The sequence below is a fragment of the Cnephaeus nilssonii genome (genome assembly GCF_951640355.1).
Source record: "Cnephaeus nilssonii genome assembly, chromosome: 16".
NCBI lineage: Eukaryota > Metazoa > Chordata > Mammalia > Chiroptera > Vespertilionidae > Cnephaeus > Cnephaeus nilssonii.
Genome location: NC_137087.1, coordinates 46,534,241 through 46,553,540, shown reverse-complemented (window position 1 = coordinate 46,553,540; position 19,300 = coordinate 46,534,241). Strand labels below are relative to the sequence as shown.

Genomic DNA, 19,300 nt, shown 5'->3' with positions numbered 1-19,300 from the left:
AGACCAGGGTGCCGGTGAGGGTCCTCTTTCCTGTGGGGGGGTAGGGGATGGGAGAGGAAACAGGCTCTCTTGTGTCTCTTCTTATACAGGCACTCACGCCATCATGAGGGCTCCACCTTCATGACATAATTGCCACCCAAAGTCTCCATTTCCAAATACCTTCATTTTGAGGATTAGGTTAACAACACATGAACTTTTCGGGGGACACAAACATTCAGTCCCTAATGAGGTTTAGCATACCTACACTGAAGTGCACAACTCTAGTCCACAGCTTAACATCCCCTCCTAGAACAAGGTGAAGGCCACTGCCAGCACCCACAGCTCTTTGTGCCCTCCCTCAGTGCACACTTCTCAGAGGCAACTACTATTATGACCTCTACCACATAAATTACTTTTGGCTGTTTTTTGTTTGTTTGGTTGGTTGTTTTTTGTTAATCTTCACCCAAGGATATTTTTCCATTAATTTTAGGGAGAGTGAAGAGAGGGAAAGACGGAGAGAAACATCGATGTGAGAGAAACACATCAATTGGTTGCCTCCTGCATGAGCCCAGACCAGGGCCCGGGCTAGGGAGGTGCCTGCAACCAAGGTACGTGCCCTTGACCAGAATCGAACCCGGGACCCTTTGGTCTGCAGGCTGACGCTCTATCCACTGAGCCAAACCGACCAGGATGCTTTTGGCTGTTTTGAACTTCGTGTAAGTGAAATCTTACGTTAAGTACCCTAATGGTCTGTCTTTTTTTATTCAACATTGTCTGCGCTTCATCTGGTTTGTTGTGCATAACAGTTGTTGGTTCTTGATCATTGGTTTATAGTATTCTATTGTAGGAATGTCACATCATTGATTGATCCAGTAGCATTGGTGGACATTCGAGTGCTTTTCAGTTTTGAGTTATGAATAATGCTGCTGGAAATATAGTGTTTTAAATATATTTTATTGATTTTTTACAGAGAGGAAGGGAGAGAGATAGAGAGTTAGAAACATTGATGAGAGAGAAACATTGATCAGCTGCCTCCTGCACACCCCCTACTTGGGATGTGCCCACAACCAAGGTACATGCCCTTGACCGGAATCAAACTTGGGACCCTTCAGTCTGCAGGCCGACACTCTATCCACTGAGCCAAACCGCTTAGGGCTGGAAATATTTTTGTACCTTTTTTTTGGTGAACAGATGCACTAATTTCTCTTGGATCTATACCTAAGAGTGAAATTGAGGGTCCTAGTATATGGGCAGAGTTGAATAATTGAAACAGAGATCATTGGCCCAAAAAGTCAAAAATATTTACTATCATTGGTTTAACAAACATTTAGTGAAAACTTATGTGTCAGACATTGTTCTCAGCACTGGGGGTATGTGAGAAAACAGGCCAACATCCCCTGTAGTTATAGAGCTGCATTCTAATGTTTTAGTAATGTCATGAATTAATAACCAGGCATTATCTACCTATTGTTTTGGCTATCTATTGGTGAGATTTTTCTATTTTGTTTTAAAAGTCTGAGCAGCAGCCACCCCTCATGTGTCAAGCAGGGTAGACAAATGGCAAAGAGTTTTGGCCTGAAACAGTGGGATTTTCCAAGGATCTCCTGGCACAAAGACTCCAGTTCTTACCACAGTAAATAGCATCCTCAGCCGAAACCGTTTGGCTCAGTGGATAGAGCGTCGGCCTGCGGACTGAAAGGTCCCGGGTTCGATTCCGGTCAAGGGCATGTGCCTTGGTTGTGGGCACATCCCCGGTAGGGGGTGTGCAGGAGGCGGCTGGTTGATGTTTCTCTCTCATCGATGTTTCTAGCTCTCTGTCCCTCTCCCTTCCTCTCTGTAAAAAATCAATAAAATATATATATTTTTTAAAAATAGCATCCTCAAATAGAAATTCAGAATCCCTTCTCACTAGCACTGCCCATCTCCATGGAGTATTATTGCATTGTGCCTGTGCGGGATGCTTTGCACTTGTAGACTGGACTGAGCCAGCTCTGACCCCTGCCATCAGACTGCCCTGAAGTGCACAGTAGTCACCCCCACTTTGCAAGGTCACTGTGCCGTAGTGCATGGCCTAGTGCTATTTCCCTAGAATGAATGATTTGTTTTAAGTTCAGTTCTTTTAATATGCTTCCCAATAAGTTAACTATTCAGAAAACTTCCTCTTCAGCCCCACCCCAAATTAAAGAAAAAAAACAAGAGCTCCAGAAAAAAAGGTAACATCCTACCTTCATAAAAGTAAAAACAAGCAAAAAATAAATAAAATTCTTAAAATATTTTTTAAACTCTTAAAGCTGTACCCACGTAAGTTACTGTGGGTACATAGCAAGTACGTGAGTGACATTATCCAGGTATGAAAAACCATGAAATAAAAGACAATTTAGAAAAAACACACACATTGCTTTCAGTCAATGTAGTAAAGGCTTTATTTTGAATGTAGAGAAAGAAGTGCACACTTAATAGAAAATTCTTTCCTTCCAGCCCTCATTAGATAAATGCTGAACAAATATTTTAAAATTAGAGATTTGAAGGGGCCCAAAAGTCTTGGTTTTCCCTTGACCAATTCATTGTTTCCTTCATCTAGAGTGTGAGCTCCACAAGAGAGGGCATTTGTGTTTGTGACTAACTTCCCATTTGTGGAATAAATACATGAGCAAGTGCCTACTCAACTCAGTTCCTGGCACAGCATACAGAAGGAGCTTAATAAAACATTGTTGATATTACTTGTTGTAATAGAGTTGTACTAATCTATACTAATAAAAGGGTAATATGCTAATTAGACTGGGAGACCTTCCAGGAGATCTTCCGGACGTTCTTCCGGACGTTCTTCTGGACGTTCTTCTGGACAAAGCCATGGTGGCTGGGCCGAGGTAGAGGCAGTTAGAGGCCAAGAGGGGAGGGCAGTTGTGGGTGATCAGGCCAGGATGGGACGGCAGTTGTGAGTGATCAGGCTGGTGGGGGGCGGGGCCGTTGGGGGTAAGCAGACCAGCAGGGGGGCCAGTTGGGGTGAGCAGGACATCAGTGGGGGTCAGTTGGAGGTGATCAGGACAGCAGGGGGAGGGCAGTTTGGAGTGAGCTGGCCAGCAGGGGGGCAGTTGGGGGCAAGCAGGCCAGTGGGGAGGGGAGGTGGGGCCAAGCAGGCCAGCAGGGGGGGCAGTTGGGGGCGAGCAGGCCAGCAGGCAGAGTGGTTAGGGGCAATCAGGCAGGCAGGCAGGCAGGCAGGTGAGCGGTTAGGAGCCAGCAGTCCTGGATTGTGAGAGGGATGTCCGACTGCCGGTTTAGGCCCAATCCCTGTAAACCGGCAGTAGGACATCCTTCAAAGGGTCCCAGATTGTAGAGGGTGCAGGCCAGGCTGAGGGACATTCCCCCACCCCCCATGCACAAATTTCGTGCACTGGGCCACTAGTAGTAACAATAACAGCTATTGTCACTATTATTATTATATGGTCTTTATTATAGCTAAAGGGAACTTTTGATACTGACTAGATTTGCCCCTATATATTGCAGACTTAAAAATAAGTTGGAAAACTGAGGGTATGTGACGGCAGTCAAGTTTAAGTGACTGGCACCCCCCCTCCCCCCCTCCCCCCCACCTTTCTTCTGAATGGCTTCCTTCTCTTTATTTTGTAAATGTGACCTTTCTTGGCTACTTCCAGTTCCCTTGTCTTATTTGACCTGACTGAGAAAGAAAACAGAAGAAAAGGCAGATGATTCTCCAATTAAAACCTGCTTGGGATCTGGGCCAGGGGAGTGGACGTATGTAGTGGGTCAGAGATGTGCTGTTCTTGGAACTGTGTCTCTAAGACAGCTGCGAGGGCCCGGGATGCTAGGTGACCAACCCTTGTATGCATCCCCTGGACGGGTCAGAATTTAATTACATGTGTTGTTTCTGCGAGGCCCCTGCACGTCTTTTAGGGTTCAACAACCCTAGACACCCCTGCGAGGTCCTGTACTCACGTAAGGACATTCGAGATTCTCGAACCAGGGGGAGGAATTGCCTCTTTGATCTTCGGAGCTGGGCAGAGACCCAAGCACTCATTAGTCGGTGGCTGGGCTTTGTCTTGCGACTGGCAGAAGCCTAATGCTCTAATCCGACCCAGCACCAGTTTATCCTTCCCTGGGAGACTCTTCTAGCGGCAGTCGCCCTAGTGGCCTTTACTTGACTGACCCATGCCCACGTTGATTTTGGCCCTGGAGAATACATCCAGAAAGGAGCAGTGAAAGAGAGAGAGAGAGAGAGAGAGAGAGAGAGAGAGAGAGAGAGAGAGAGGCCCGCTTTTTAGACGGCAGCCAAGTTTAAGTGACTGGCGGGCGCCGTCTGCCTCCAAAATTATACAAGAGACAGAAATGAGACAGAATCCGTGGCTACTCACCATTCGACGTGAAGAGGGCTGACTAATTTACAGAGAATTTCCCCGGCCGATGCACCATCTGATACCGAACTTTTGGACTGGAACCCGGATTCTTTGTCCACTGGAATCGAAGAATGAATCCACGGACAGAGAAGATTTATTGAAGATCAAGTACAGACTCCCACGTGGGGAGAGGGAAAGAGTCCCACAGAATGGACTCCCAAGTAGAGAGGGGGAGAAGGGTCCCCCAGCCTTCTTTCTTAGAATTAATTTTACAACCCAATGAGTTGGTTCATGATAGTCACATTTGTACGACATGACTCTATCCCTGATAATTAATTGGGTTAGGGTGAACACATGACCTTGACTTTGAGAATCTTGAATCTTTCACCTGAAATAGCTGGGCCAATCAGATTGTTTTTCCTGGAAACTGGGATCTGGACTCCAGTGAGTATCAGGTGTGTTGGGACTGGTAGACACATGGGTGGTTGGGGACTCCTTCTACATGGGTGAAGAAGAGAGAAAGTCAGTCTACAGATAGAGAAGAATACACCAGACACACAATACTAAGCAGAGATAAGAGATGGAGAAAATGATCATGCTCTCAAAGATGTGCTACTTCTTGGTTCTACTCCAAGAAGCCCAGATATCTGTGGATAATGAGACACCACTCTATATTGGAAATAAAGCCCACTCCTTCTTTAGCTGGCTCGGCTCAATTTCTAGTATGTATAAACCAAAGCGTTTCAACTAAGACATGCTATTCATGTACTAGGTGGTAAGATTCATCAAAGTGATGATAGTAATTTGCCTAGGGCAACACCTTTTTGATGACAGTCCAAATCCCAGCCAGGTTCACCTAGATGGGAAAACCCATCCTACTGAGGCTTCCTCTGCTTTCTCTTAGCTTATTGGGTAGAAAATGAGCCAACTAAGGGGATATCTTCTGCCTGAGACAGAGAGGACAGGATGTGAGCTGGAGCCAGACTTGACTTTGAGAGTCTTGAATCTTTCACCTGAAATAGACATATAGATTCAAACAGGACAAAGAACAGTAATCCCTATGACATTTTTGAATAGGGAACTAGAAAAAAAAAAAAAAAAAGAGGGGGTCAAGCTAAAACCAGACTCATAGTTTGGGTTGTGGCTTCAGGCTATTTAAAGGAACTGCCTTTGAATTCCCCAAGGGACTTTTTTCCCCTGTACTTTTTGTCATTCAGTGGCCAACTCAGGGTTTGCTGGTTTCTGGAAAATCTAGGGGATTTAATATATATATATTTCAGAGAGAAAGAGAGAGATAGAAACATCATGGTGAGAGGGAATCATTGATCGGCTGCCTCCAGCATGCCCCACACTGGGGATGGAGCCCACAACTCGGGCAAATGCCCTGATCAGGAATCGAACTATGACTTCCTGGTTCATAGGTCAACGCTCAACCACTGAGCCACACCAGTTGGGCAAATCCAGGGGATTTTGAAAAAGAAAATCTAGGGTGGTTTTTGGTTACAATGGAATTATGCAGACTGATCTTTTATAATATGGTGATGCTGGTAACCCCCTATCAGGTAAGAATTCACTTGAAGGTGTGTTAAGTAGTTGAATGAGATGGTATGAAACCATTCTCTCATTCCTGAAGGTCTTGAAACACAGTTTGGGGACCAGATGTCTGGTCAGTATTAGGGATGCAGACTAGAGTTATGTAATAATATTTTTTCCTCAGTAAATATAATTGTGTCCTTTGGCCATGCATGTTACCAGATTTTCCTCTGGTATTCCAGGGCATAGTCATTTGCTAAGGCTGAAACTTCAAGTGGTTCTATAAAAAATCTGTTGTATAATGACCCTCACCAGAGTCAAAGCTAACAGGAGACTGAGACTCAATGGCACCATGTAAAGAAACGTGTTGAGATTTTGCTGATGAATTTTCCATTTTGTGAGTCAGAGAGAGGTAGTTTCTACCACCAGATGGTTTGGCAAGTGGTCGGAGGGGACTATTATTATGGCTGCAATTAGTGAACAGTGGGGTTCAGCAGACAAGGAAGTTCTGGAGCCTCATCCTGGTCTCATTCACTAGCAACCAAGGAGAGAAGTCTGGCCAGCCATTTACTCCTTACTGGAGAGAATGGAAGTTGGCCTGTCTACCCCAAATCTAGGAGGGGCCATCCTCATGACACCTCCCATACATATGTCTTTTGGGGCTGATGAGAGAGAGAGAGAGAGAGAGAGAGACAGAGAGACAGAGAGAGAGAGAGAAGAAGAAGAAGGAGGAGGAGGAGGAGGAGGAGGAGGCGGAGGAGGAGGAGGAGGAGAAGAGGAAGAAGAATGGAAGAAGGAGAAGGAGAAGGAGAAGAAGAAGAAGAAGGCGGCCCTGGACTGCTTATAGTCTGTAGATTGGCAGGTTATCTGTGCCAGGCCCTCCTACTTGTCTCTGCCAGAGGTCAGCCAGGGATATAGCCTGGGCCACCTGCTGGAGTTAAAAGATGCTAAAACCACTTTGGCCAGGAGGGGGCCCCAAATTTCACTCAAATTTGCAAATCACTGGGTAATATCCAGTTAGACCTCACTTTACATAAGAGTTATCCTCCATGCTAGGGGATGGAAGGGACCAGAAAGATCACCAGAGACCCAGATATGAGAAGTGACTTCAAGGTCACAAGGCTGAGTTGTTGTTGAGCAGGACTAGAACCCAGGTTGGGCAAGTCCTTCTCCAAAACTCTGTTCAAATCTTCATAGACATCACTTTCATCAGCAGCGTCTACCAATGTCTGTTGAGATCCCAGAAATTTAAAAAAGACAACCATTTATTGAGTCTTTTTATATATAAAGACTCGTAAAGGGTGTGCTGAGTGGGGTGTGTGGTAGGTGGTCAAGTTGCTTTGATAGTGGGGGTGGGAGGGAAAACGTGGTGCCAGAGTCCAAGTTCACAGTCCTCAAGACCCTCACTGGCTTCTTACTGGTTTAGAAGGTACAGCCTACGCATAGCAAAGTTAAAGAATAATAAAAGATATAAATAAGGGTTCACTACAGTAGTGGCTGAGCTAAGGCAATGTATAGTTAGTAACCAAATGAATGAATTGCAATTGCCATACATTTTCTGAGGAGGAAGAGAGAATTACTAGTATACTGTGCCTCTGTTAAGCATTAACTGTTTTCAGTGTTTTCCTGTGTATCTTCTTGGGGGCGGTCATGGAAACTACATGGGAGAGGAGGCAAGCGGGCTCTGCATATGAGGAGCTGATAGGATTTGCTTGTGCACAGACTTCCCTGGAGACACATACAGTCCCTGCCCTCGAGGACTGTTTGACCTTGATGGGGATCCAGGGAGTGTGTGATGCTTGTGTAAATGGAGAATTGGAACGAGGGACCCCGAGTTCAAGGAAGAGCAATGTCTGGATCTGCAGGTGTTTGTAAGTGTGCACAGCGTGCTCTTTAAATGAACTCTTCTTGCCTGTGTCTAGGCTCATAAGTATGGTGTTGGAGAAGGATGACTGGTCTGGGACTACCTCTCTGCCTGGCATAGGGCAACTTGCTTAGTTTCTCTTGGCCTCAGTTCGCTTCTCTGTAAAATTAGGGGAAGAAATCACTTCTTTGGTTCCTTCCAGTTGGAAAATTCTTTGGTTTTAAGCATCCTACAATTATGTTTTTGAAAAAAATTAGATTTTCATGTATCAGTCCATATTTATCTTTATTTTGAGTCCTCTTTCCCTTTTTCCTTTTTTTTTTGTTTTGTTGGTATTTTTATGATTATACTAGTATATTGTCACTTGAATTCACACAAGGTCCTTAGATTGGAGTCATCCCCAGTTCATAGATGGGGGTAGCAAAATAGGGGTTTACCCAGTCCTCTCCAGCACTACTAGCTCCTTGAGCAGATGTTTTCAACACGGACCACCCAGTGTACCTACTATGTGCCAGGCATGCTGGGGTATTGAATGAACGAAACAAAATCTGGTCTCCAAGGAGCCTTCAGCAGGTCTCAATCATTTCTGGGGCACGCCAGGCACATGTGAGGCAGGCACTCAGTACATGTGTGTAGAACAGCAAGGAATGCCTAAGGCACTGTGGGGGTGAGGGGAAAGAGGTTGAAATGTAACCAGTAAAGAGAGCCTGTACCATTTTATACTTAAACCCTCCTGGGCATACAGCTCCAGGAGGGAAAAGAGATTTCTTCCCACAGGTATAAATAACTTCTGCCCAATGAATCCCCAGAGACCTTGGCACCATGGGGTCAGGGTGAGGGCTGGCACTCAGTTGCTCCTTCCATTGAGGTAATTTGGGAGCTCAGGGAGAGTTGGAAGGACTCCAGTTGTGCTCCAAGACCCTGAATTTAGCCTGTCTGGTGTGGGTGGCTCAGTGCTTGAGCATCGACCTCTGAACCAGGAGGTCACAGTTCAATTCCCAGTCAGGGCACCTGCCCCCATTGCAGGCTCGATCCCCAGTGGGAAGCATCCAGGAGGCAGCTGATCAATAATTTTCATCATTGATGTTTCTATATCTCTCTTTCTTCTTCTCTGAAATCAATTTTAAAAATATATATTTTTAAAAGACCCTGAATTTAGGAGATGTCAGGTAGTCTGGGGTTTCTTAGGCTGGGAGAAGGCCATCACCTTGTAGGTGAGCACTGAGTCACTAGGACAGCAGGATAGCATGGAACTTCCTCTCTCCTCCAGATCTCTTGTGTGTAGGGTCACGTTCAGGTCCCCATCAGAAGCAGGAGGGTGAGTGGGAAACCACTGATGCCTATTCAGTGAGCTGACTGTTCTGACTCCCAAGCCAAGCCCCTCCTCTTCCTTTCCTCTAACAGTTGAACACAAACTCCCCTCATCAGGAGCTTCTCAGGCTTAATTCGCATTTTCAGGATGCTTTGTGGTCCACAGAGGTAGAGTCCCTGAGTGCCATTATGAATCCCTTTACCCTGAACCCACAGGCTGTCTTGATTCATCGTCAGAAGCCCTTTCTGTAAGGGGAGCTCAGTGCTGAGGGCCTATCCTGGGTCTACCCTGGACCTGCCAACAGGCCTCGCTGTGGGCTTGATGCCTTGACTTCTCCTTTTTCATCACTGAGCATCGTTGCCAGATCACCTTTCACCAGGACTCCTGCTCCAGTATCTATCTACAATGGGTTTTTTTGTTTGTTTTTTGTTGTTAATCCTCACCCGAGGATATTTTTCCACTGATTTTTAGGGAGAATGGAGGAGAGAGGGAAAGACAGAGAGAAAATTCAACGTGAGAGAAACATTGGTTGCCTCCTGCATGAGACCTGACCAGGGCCCGGGCCAGGGAGGAGCCTGCAACCAAGGTATGTGCCCTTGACTGGAATCAAACCCGGGACCCTTTGGTCCGCAGGCCGACGCTCTATCCACTGAGCCAAACCGGGTAGGGCTACAATGGTTTTTTTGTTGTTTTTTTTTATCATCTTCTCTGATAGAGAAGTTGTACCTAATGTCAAGATCCCTTATAGTCTGGAACCCCCATGCCCCTCCTTCTCCTTATTTCCTTCTCTGTGCCTCACCCTCTTCCCTGACCTTTCCCCCAGGTGGACACTGGCCTCCTGGCCCTCTGCCTGTCGCCAGCTGGTTCAGGCTTCAGGTTACACATGTCAGGTCTCCTTGCTCCAGCTTTTCTTCATCCACTGATCATTCATTTAACAGATTATTATAGAGTGACTACTACTGTGTATGAGTTAGTGTGCCTGGCTACATGAGGAGTACAAAGAAGTATAAGATCACTTAAAGCCAGTCCCTCTGCACGAGGTGCTTTCAGAGGAAATGAAGTGTGTCGTGCACAAATCTGCACATGTCCAAGCAGCTCAAGGCAAGTGCTGCTGGCCTGGAAGAGCTCAGAGGAGGCAGAGTATTCCAAGGTGCTCCATACTCTGCCCATCCCCCAGGCTCCAGCACAGGGACAGCGTGCTCCATGAAGCTCTCCTGGATTACTTCAGGCTTCCATTTCCTTGAGTCCTAAGCACATTTTATTAGATAGAGTCTAATAAGGGGCGCCGCCTGTCCCTTCCCAGCACGCATAAGTGGTCTCCCACTCACCCTCTTGCTTCTGATGGGGACCTGAACATGACCCTACGCACAAGAGATCTGGAGGAGAGAGGACCATGCTCCCCTGCTGTCCTGGTTTCTCAATTGGACTCTCTTTGAGGGAAGGGATAAGCATCTGTCAATGGGATTCAGTTTTCAGTTCCACAAACATTAATTGAATTCTCTCACTCTCTTCTGTCCCTAAATGCCTTGTAAATGAGCATAGTACAAGTGTCTCAATCAATCCTAAAATTCTAGAATTTTAGAGAACAAGTTTAAAAAACTTATTTTTTTAAAGTGTCAAAATCTATGCATGCTAATTAGGAAAAACAAAGAACTCAAAGTATCTCCACACGATTAACTACTGCTAAGAACTTAGAGTGTATGTAGGAAGGAATTTTAAAAGGCCATCTACGCCCGACCCGTGTGGCTCAATGGTTGAACGACGACAACCTATGAACCAGGAGGTCACAGTCGATTCCCTGTCAGGGTATATGCCCAGGTTGTGGGCTTAATCCCCAGTGTGGGGCATGCAGGAGGCAGCTGATCAATGATTCTCTCTCATCAGTGATATTTCTATCTCTTCCTTTCCCTTCCTCTCTGAAATCAATACAAAAATATTTAAAAAATAAAAATAAAATAAAAGACCATCTAGTTCAGCACCCACATTTTACAAATGAGAACATTAAGATGGCTTTCAATATTTATTCAAGGTCAAATATTTAGATAGTGGCATCGCTCAGGGTTCTAGCATCCTTCCCCAAGAAGACTGGAGAAATAGTGGGGGTACTCTGACCCAGGCAAATGCGTGAATAAAGTCTTAGATTGGTACATGGGTTCTGACAGGGCAAAGAAGAAAATATTAATACAATAAAGTCATAAAACATTTCACCTCCATTTCAGATGTTTCACCTTGGTCCATAGTCACAAAGCTTTTTTGTGATAGTGAAGCAGTAAGATTCATTGTGAAAACACTACATCTTTAAATATATTTGAAACTAGAATGGGGAAAAATGTTGGAATATATGAGGTAGGGTAATTAAATAGTAATTGTGCTCTAGGTTCAGGGACAGACCAGTGGCGTGGAAAGTCAGTTTTCCGTGCAAGCGGGAGAGATGGTGGGAAAGCCAGAGCCTGGGGCCAATGATGAGCTGGCCCCCAACCCAGTGAAATTTCCCACCATTGTGCGCTCCCTTCCCGCCTCCCCCAGGGGAGCCCAGGGCTTAAGGCAGTGGTGTTCTGCAGAGTCTTGTAACCTCCCTGGTAAATGATGTCACAGGTTAGTTACCGAGGCCCAGATCGATGGGCGACTTAGGCAGCGGATCGATCCCCTTTCCGGGGAGAATTCATCCTTTGTGACCCGCAGGGGTGCAGGTGGTTTATCAAAAGAGGCTCAGGCTGGAAGGATTTAATGCCGGCCCCTTTCCCACTCCCGCTTCTTCCTGGGGGGCCTGGGCAGTAACAGCAGGGTCATAAACTACTTTTCATTAAAGAGATCTGGGGGAGAGGAGTGAGAGGGGCAAGGAAAGGTAGGGACAAAAAGACAAAAATCCGCTCCAAGGCGCAGAGCCTGGGTGGGGGCGAGCTGGCTTCCCTCCCCACCCCCCCACCCCCCGCTCCTCCCTCGGAAGCCACCCAGAGTTTCAGGGCCCCCGAGAAGTGGCCCAGGGCCGCGCCAGGCCGCCGACCGCGCTCTGGGCTCGGCGGGGGCGGGCCGGCCCGCCCGGCCTCTCCGGCAGGGCTGCAGCCCCCTCCCCGCCGCCCCGAGCCCCTCCCCCGGGCCCGGAGCCCCTCCCCGCGCGCTTCCCCTCTTGTCTCCCCTCCCCTCCCCTCCCTTCCCTGCCGGCCTGGCCCTGCCTCCGCCTCCTGCGCCCACAGCCTCCGCCAGCGCCGAGCCCCCCGGAGCCGGAGTGCGGCGAAGGGGCGCCGCCTGTCCCTCCCCAGCGCGCTGACAGCGCGCTCCGGGGTCCCCGCCCCGTCCCCGCCGGCGGGACACACCCCCGCCCCTCCTCTGCTCCGCCAGTTCCCGCCGGACCCACCGGGCGGCGGAGAGAGCGGGCGGGCGAGCCGGAGAGCGGCGGCGGCGGCGGCGGCGCGGGAGCGCAGGGAGCGCGGCAGGCCCGAGGGGAGCCGCCCGGGGCGCACGGAGCCCGCGCGCCCTCCGGGACCGGCAGCGCCCCGGTGCCATACCTGCAGGCGCTGGGAGCCCGGGCAGCGGCGGCCGGGACGAAGTGGCGGGTGGCCGCAGGGACTCGGGGAGCAGAAGGAGCCGGAGCCCGGCCGGGATGAGAAGGTGACGCCGCCGGGGGGCGCCACTCGCTTTGTGGGGGAAGATGCTCGCCTACTGCGTGCAGGACGCCACCGTGGTGGACGTGGAGAAGCGGAGGAACCCCTCCAAGCACTATGTGAGTACCGCCCCAACGCCTCTGCCGGGGGGCTGGCCAGGGACCCCCGGGTGGCCCCTCGCCCCTCCCGCTGCTAGTCCCGGAGCCAAGTGCGCACCGGGCAGCCTCGCCGTGGAGTTTCGTTGCAGGGCCGCGATCTCCAGGGGAGCTTTCCTCGCCTCCTCCTCTCGCTGCCTCCCCCAGCCCCGCGTTCTCTTTTTTTGGCGTTGGAGTCGGCCAGCGGTGCCCTGGTCTGTTCCCGCGGTGAAGTCATCCCCCCGCCTGAGCGGTGGTGGCTGGTGGGGGAAACGTTCGTCAGATCCTCGCCGGGAAGCTCTACTGGGAAAGAGCATCTCCCCGGCCCTCCCGGGGGGCGCGGATCCCCCCCGCACGCAGACCAGGATGCTTTCCGAGGCCGGCCTTGGGGGAGGAAGCCACGCGCTCGGACCCCCCTCCCCCCACGTTCGCTCCGGTCTCTGCCTCCCCAGGCCTGGGTTGGGGTCAGAGGGAAGCCGCTGCGCCCCCTGTCCCGCCTCCGCCCTCCGCCCTGAGCTTGGATTTCCTTCGTTAAGTCATTGTGTCCGTAGGTGCGAGGAGAATTGTGGCTTTTCCCTTTTATCCCTCCTCTGGACGTGACCCTTGACCGGGTTCATTTCCTCTCCAGTGATGCTCCAGCCCCAGACACGAGGAGGCTGATGTTTGCTGTGGTTTCCGAGGAACGGCTGCCCCTCCCCCTCTCTTCCCCCAACTTCATGCGAAAGGGCCAAGGTGGATGGAGCCAAGCTTGGGAGTCTGGGTGACGCGGCCTCCTTTCATCTCAGCCAGGCCTGTCGTCCCATCCGTCGCACCTTAGGCTGTGAGCTCGGCATCCTTGCCGCCTGGGGACGCCCAGCCGAGCATTCTGAGCTCCTGTACTTGAGACAGAAGAAACAGACAGCCGGGCATCCAAAGCAGAAGGACTGCATCTTATTTTCAAATTAGACACTTAGAGGGGCATTCAGACTGCCCAAAGCATTAATTTTAACAATTAGAACAGGCTGTTGGTTGCTGCCCTAGACTGCACACTGATCTCTGAAATGCCTTTTATTTCCCTGTTGGAAGGGAACTGGGGTTTATGCTAATGTTAGCCTCAGGGGACTCTTTCTGCCTTTATCGCAAATAGCTCTGAACTTTGGGTTTTCTATAGGAGCACATTCGGCTGGGCTCCTGTTGGGGAAGAGGTGGACCTTGGGGGCTGGCTCCTGACCAGACCGAGAGGTGGGTGCCTGTGGGGGAACATTTCTTGACGTGGTCATAGAGTTGTTTCTTTTGCTTTATTAGGCTCAGCAAACGACTTCCCTTGCTTTTCAAGAAAGCTCTTTTTGGAGGACTTGGGTCACCAAGTGGTCATCCCATTCCAGGGACAGATGTCCATTTACACATCCCAGCGCTTATTATCGTCAGCCTCCCTAATTTTTCCCCTCAAATGTTACAGGCTAAGTTTTAGGGGTTCTTTTTTCTAGTCTCCAGTTAAGGTCGGCACTGCTTTCCACAGATGCACTCTCTACGCTGAGACCCAGACAGGTGCTTTTCCAACTCTGGGTTTTAGGTAAAACATCACATCTTACTAATCTGACAAATGATGTCCATCGTTATAGATGTAGGACATACTGGCAACCAGCCAGAAGTGTCGCTAAAGCGACCAGGGACCCACTGCCGAGTGTTGAGAGGTAGTTAAGTGCTAGGGCCCTGAGGAACATTGGGCAAGTTCCTTAACTTCTGTGGGCCTCAGTTTCCTCACTTTTAAAGTGAGGGTAATAATGGTCTACTTCATAGGGTTGCTGGGAGAATTAAATGAGATCATCCATGCAAAGCACTTAGCCCAGTTCCTGGCACATAACAAGCAGTCATTAAATGGAAGCTTATTTTTGGTGAGATTCTGACTAAGAAAGCACTTTTGAAAACCAGCTATTAATGGTCTGGCAAAAAAAAAAGGAGAAAGATTTTGGGTTTTAAGATTGATAATAACTTGTTTTATGTGACAAATACAAAAGAAGTCTTGTCCAGATCCCTTGAAATGATCATTTCCTCCCTTTTTACAGACAAACTGTTTTCCAGGACATCTCTGCTTCCCATGTAAAAAAAACGACATTATGTTTGGGGCAGGGAATGAGGTCACTGAACAGATGGGGCCATATAGAGCCATGAACGAACGTTGTGGAAAACAGTTCAAGGAGGAAGTGTTACATGTGTGACATGGCGGAGCTGGCAGGGACCCCAGGACTCATCTGGCTCAACCCCGTCATTTTACAGATGAGGAAACTGAGAACCAGAAGGAGTCAAGTCACTTGCAACATAGCTAGTCCCAGCACCTGGGTCTAACTGGCCTTTGGCCTGTGGGGTGGGTTTCGTTCGTTGAAGTATCCTACATTTAGTTGGGGCTGACCAGGAAGACAAATACCTGGTGGTAGCCAGAGATCCCGAACACATTTGGGGCATACACGCATAGTGTCTAAGGAGAGGGTGCCCAGCAATAGAAAGTGTAGGCGGGGTCCACGACAGCAGGAGGAGCAGGTTGGGGGGTGGGGGCTGTGTCTCTGAAGTTTAGCATTTCTTGGCCCTTGCACGGTGGACACCACACACCGGAAGGTGAAGTGTGTTCTGGGTAAGGCAGTCCGGTGTGGGTAGCTGGCAGGACACCCTGTGTCCAAGTCGCCTGTGTTCGGGAAGCCCCTGCCCTGGAGAAGCATGCCTTCTTCCCACCTGTCCTCCATGATGGTGAAGTCTTGAGTTTGTGTTTTGGCAAATTGCAGAGCAGAGAGGTTTTCTGGGATGTGCATAGCAGCTGGAGGGAGCTGAGGAGAGGCCTGGGGTCCAAGCAGGAGGGGCTCTGCTGGCTCTAGATCAGGGGGTCCTCAAACTTTTTAACCAGGGGGCCAGTTCACTGTCCCTCAGACCGTTGGAGGGCCGGACTATAGTTTTAAAAAAAAAACTATGAACAAATTCCTATGCACACTGGTAAGTCGGCTGCTAAGCAGGACAAGGCAGCGGCGGCAAAAACACCCGGCGGGCCGGATAAATGTCCTCGGCGGGCCGCATGTGGCCCGCGGGCCGTAGTTTGAGGACCCCTGCTCTAGATGCTGGGAACACAATGCAGAGGTTCTCTCAGGACATCCAGCCAAGGGTGTGCTCTTCCCCGAGAATGAGGGGGGGCTGCCTGGACAGCCGAGGGTCTTGTGCTTTGGGTCTGTTTATGAAAGGCGGGCATGTGGCCTCCATCGTTTGGATGGTGCTGTCAGTCCCTGGCTTCCTTCCTCTCTGCCAAGCCCCTGCTCGGGGTGGGGTTAGGGGAGGGTGGGCAGCTGCTGCTTAGGCCAGGCTCCCTGGCTTGGAGTTGGGCTCCTCTCTTAGCTTATATGAGTTGCCACTGGGGAGACCTTAGGTAACCTGGCTCTGGCCCAGACCACTTGTGTTTAAAATGACTCTGATGATGCCAGGTGCAAACTGCAGACGTCTTCCTTTGCAGGTTTGCCACAAGGATATGGGGCCAGGTCCACAGAATTCTTTGCGCTCATGTATGTGCAGGTGTATGTCAGGACATATGGAGGTGGAGAGAAGCTTGTTTATCTAAAACAAACAAGACGTTATTTGTTTGGATGTGGGAGGCGTTGTGCTTTCACTGTCATTTCCTTTCCTGATTGTTTAATTCAGACAAATACCAGGCATGGATGTCCTGAGCCTCTACAGGACTCTTGAGGGAATGCAAATAACAGCAGTGTTAGCATTTACCGTTCCTGGTGCCAAACACTTAACATGCGTGATTTCATGTGATTCCTACCATCCATTGCCTGTACCCTAACATGGGGTTGGTTCTTTGATGCCTTTATACAGATGGGTTAACTGAGTCGTGGAGAAGTTAGAGATTGCTCAGGGTCTGTTAGTTCAGACAGATCTGGGTAAACTCAGGTCAGTTTACCTCCAAAGGAGGAAACGAACCTAACACGGGGCCCTCCCCCTCATCTGGAGTCTGGCTTTGGAGAGCAGCCTCAGGCCTGCACAGCAGTGAGAGAGCAGTGCAGGGTGGTACTTGAGGACTGCCTCCCTGTATGGGACCTCACCTCGTGCTGTGGCAGGAGGTCACTGTGAGGCACGGGGCGTGGACCAAAGCCAGGGTGATGTCAGGTCCCCAGTGATACCCGAGGTGATAAATGGAAGATTGACCCTGTGGAAATAAGTTATTTTCCTGTGTGTTTAGATCATTACAGGTTTTTGTCTTGGTCCTGGGAGCTACATTTTTAGGAACTGGCCCCAGACCTGTTCATTCCTCAGCCCTTCAGTTTTTCTCTAAGCCCTTTGACTGTGGGTCCAGCCCCACGGGAGGAAGGATGTGCAGCTGCAGCATGAAAAGGGTCTTCTCAGGGCCAGTTCCGTTAGGGAATGAGTGGTGTTGGGCAGAGCAGGGTTTGAATCCCGCCTCTGGCTCTTCCTAGCCCAGTGGTCGGCAAACTCATGAGTCAACAGAGCCAAATATCAACAGCACAACGATTGAAATTCCTTTTGAGAGCCAAATTTTTTAAACTTAAACTTCTTCTAACGCCACTTCTTCAAAATAGACCCGCCCAGGCCGTGGTATTTTGTGGAAGAGCCACTCGCAAGGGGCCAAAGAGCCGCATGTGGCTCGCGAGCCGCGGTTTGCTGACCACTGTCCTAGCCACACAACCTGGGGCCAGCCACTCTGGGCTGCCGCTTCCTCACCTGTAACCTCACAGAGCTTTGGGGAAATTGACCTGAGATAATCTGGGGTAAAGCTTCCACCTGACCCCCATCGTGAGCACTCAGCAGACACTAGTTTCCATCCATTGTTCCTGATCACCAAAACAATGAAGTGCATTTGGGACCTGATAGGTGAAGCTGAGAGAAAAGGAAAGACTGAGGCAAAAAAGAAGGCCCAGCTGTTCAGAGTCCGATGGGAAACTGGGCTACATGCCCCGTGGAAAACACCCAACATGCAAGAGAAACACATAAGCAAGGAGCAGCTGTTCAGACCTGGATGGCTTCCTGGAGCTGATCTAGGGATGCCTTCCTGGTAAGCTGGGAAGGAACATGGGTTGTGGGAGTGGGAGGGGGACTGGTAGAGGGGTGCTCCAGGGAAAGACAAGGTCAAATAGGATCCTAGCCCAAGGTCAGCGCCACATGTGGGTTAGCCCCTCTTGCCTGCTTTCTCTCTCTCTGACACACGAGAATAGTTTCTTCTCCTTCTCCAAGGAGGGAAATGATCTAGGGGTGATTCACAGGTCTGACAAGGCTCCCTGCTTATGAACAACCAACCACATCCTTCACGGCCGTTGGAATGGGGCGCACAACCAGCCATTTATCATAGCCCTTTTTAGAGCTGAGTGAGGTTTTGGGGGGGTGGGGGAGGGCAAATCAGGATTGGAATCACTGTGTGTGGTGGCAGGCAAACGGGAAGAGAAGGGAAAAATAAACGTATTTGATGTCATAGGAGACTGGATCCAGCTCCAGAAATATAAGTGCCAACTGCTGCATTTTTCCAAAGAGATATTCCGGGCCCAGCGTGGGTTAATGGCCAGTGGAGGCTCTGAATTAGAGGAGTGTTGTGTTAGGGCTTCTGATTTGGGGTTTGCACAGCAGTCCCTTGGAAATTGCCTTCTAATTTCCTCAGCCTGAGTCACCGACCAGGCTATTTCTTGGCCAGAAAAAGTCTAATAGGCAACTTTGTTCTCTTTTGCCTCTTGATTAAACAGAATAAAACAAATAATAGCATTATACCTACGGTAGTTACACTTACTCTTCTTGAGTTCTGAGAATCCAGGAAAGGGATAATGGATTAGGACAGGGATCCAGGGAACAGGAAGGGCAAGGGGTGTGTGTGGGAAATGAGGAGGAGATTCTGGCTTTGGAACTAGGTCCTGAGCCAAAGCCAGAGGTTTACTCTGCTATGGCAATTGCCAAAAATAATGGAAGTGTCCAGTAGGGTAACTAGCGTTTCAGGAGGTGGATTCCCAGAGCTACGTGTGATTTCTTGCAGTTGCTGCCGTTAGTGGAGTCAGTCATAGGAAGGTAGGTGAATGGAGAGAGAGGTCAGGGAGGAGGACAGGAAGGCGGGAGGGTGAGCCACCAGAAGGCCCCTCATGCCCCCGAGTAACCTCCAGGCAAGTTACCACATCAGCAAAGGTGCTGAGCTGAGCCCAGCGAGGATAAGATGCAGAGTGAAGAGAGTAGGGCATCTTTTAGAGGGGATCTTATTGGAACTGTGTAACAACCACATGAGGTAGGCGTTTTATTTCCACTTTACTGATGTGGCAATTGAGGCCCAGAGAGCTTATGCGACTCTCACTCAGAGGAATTCAGTACAGCTGGGATCCTCACTCTGGTCTCTGACACCCACGTCTGTGAACTCGTCGCTTTCTGCCCTGTTAGAGCTGGGTCAGAGAGAGGGGCATGGACATACCCGAGGAGTCCAGGCAGCACCCCCTGAGATGATGGGCACCCGGAAGTCTGCGTTGTCAGAGAGTACCTAGGCGCTCGTGTCCCTGGGCTAGAACCCCGTCTCCACCGTT

The 19,300-nt window shown here is 49.6% G+C and overlaps 1 protein-coding gene across 2 annotated transcripts in view; it reads left to right on the top strand.

Annotated features, from left to right (window-relative positions):
• Window positions 1-12,271: 12,271 nt before the first annotated feature.
• Window positions 12,272-19,300, top strand: part of SH3PXD2A (SH3 and PX domains 2A) — a 218,670-nt gene continuing 211,641 nt past the window's right edge. Inside the window, exon 1 of one of the 2 annotated variants that reach the window (XM_079793356.1) lies at window positions 12,272-12,761. In XM_079793356.1, the coding sequence (XP_079649482.1) occupies window positions 12,690-12,761 (72 nt within the window). In that variant the 5' untranslated portion in view covers window positions 12,272-12,689. The remainder of the gene's footprint in view (window positions 12,762-19,300) is intronic. The other variant, XM_079793354.1, reaches the window with a different exon arrangement.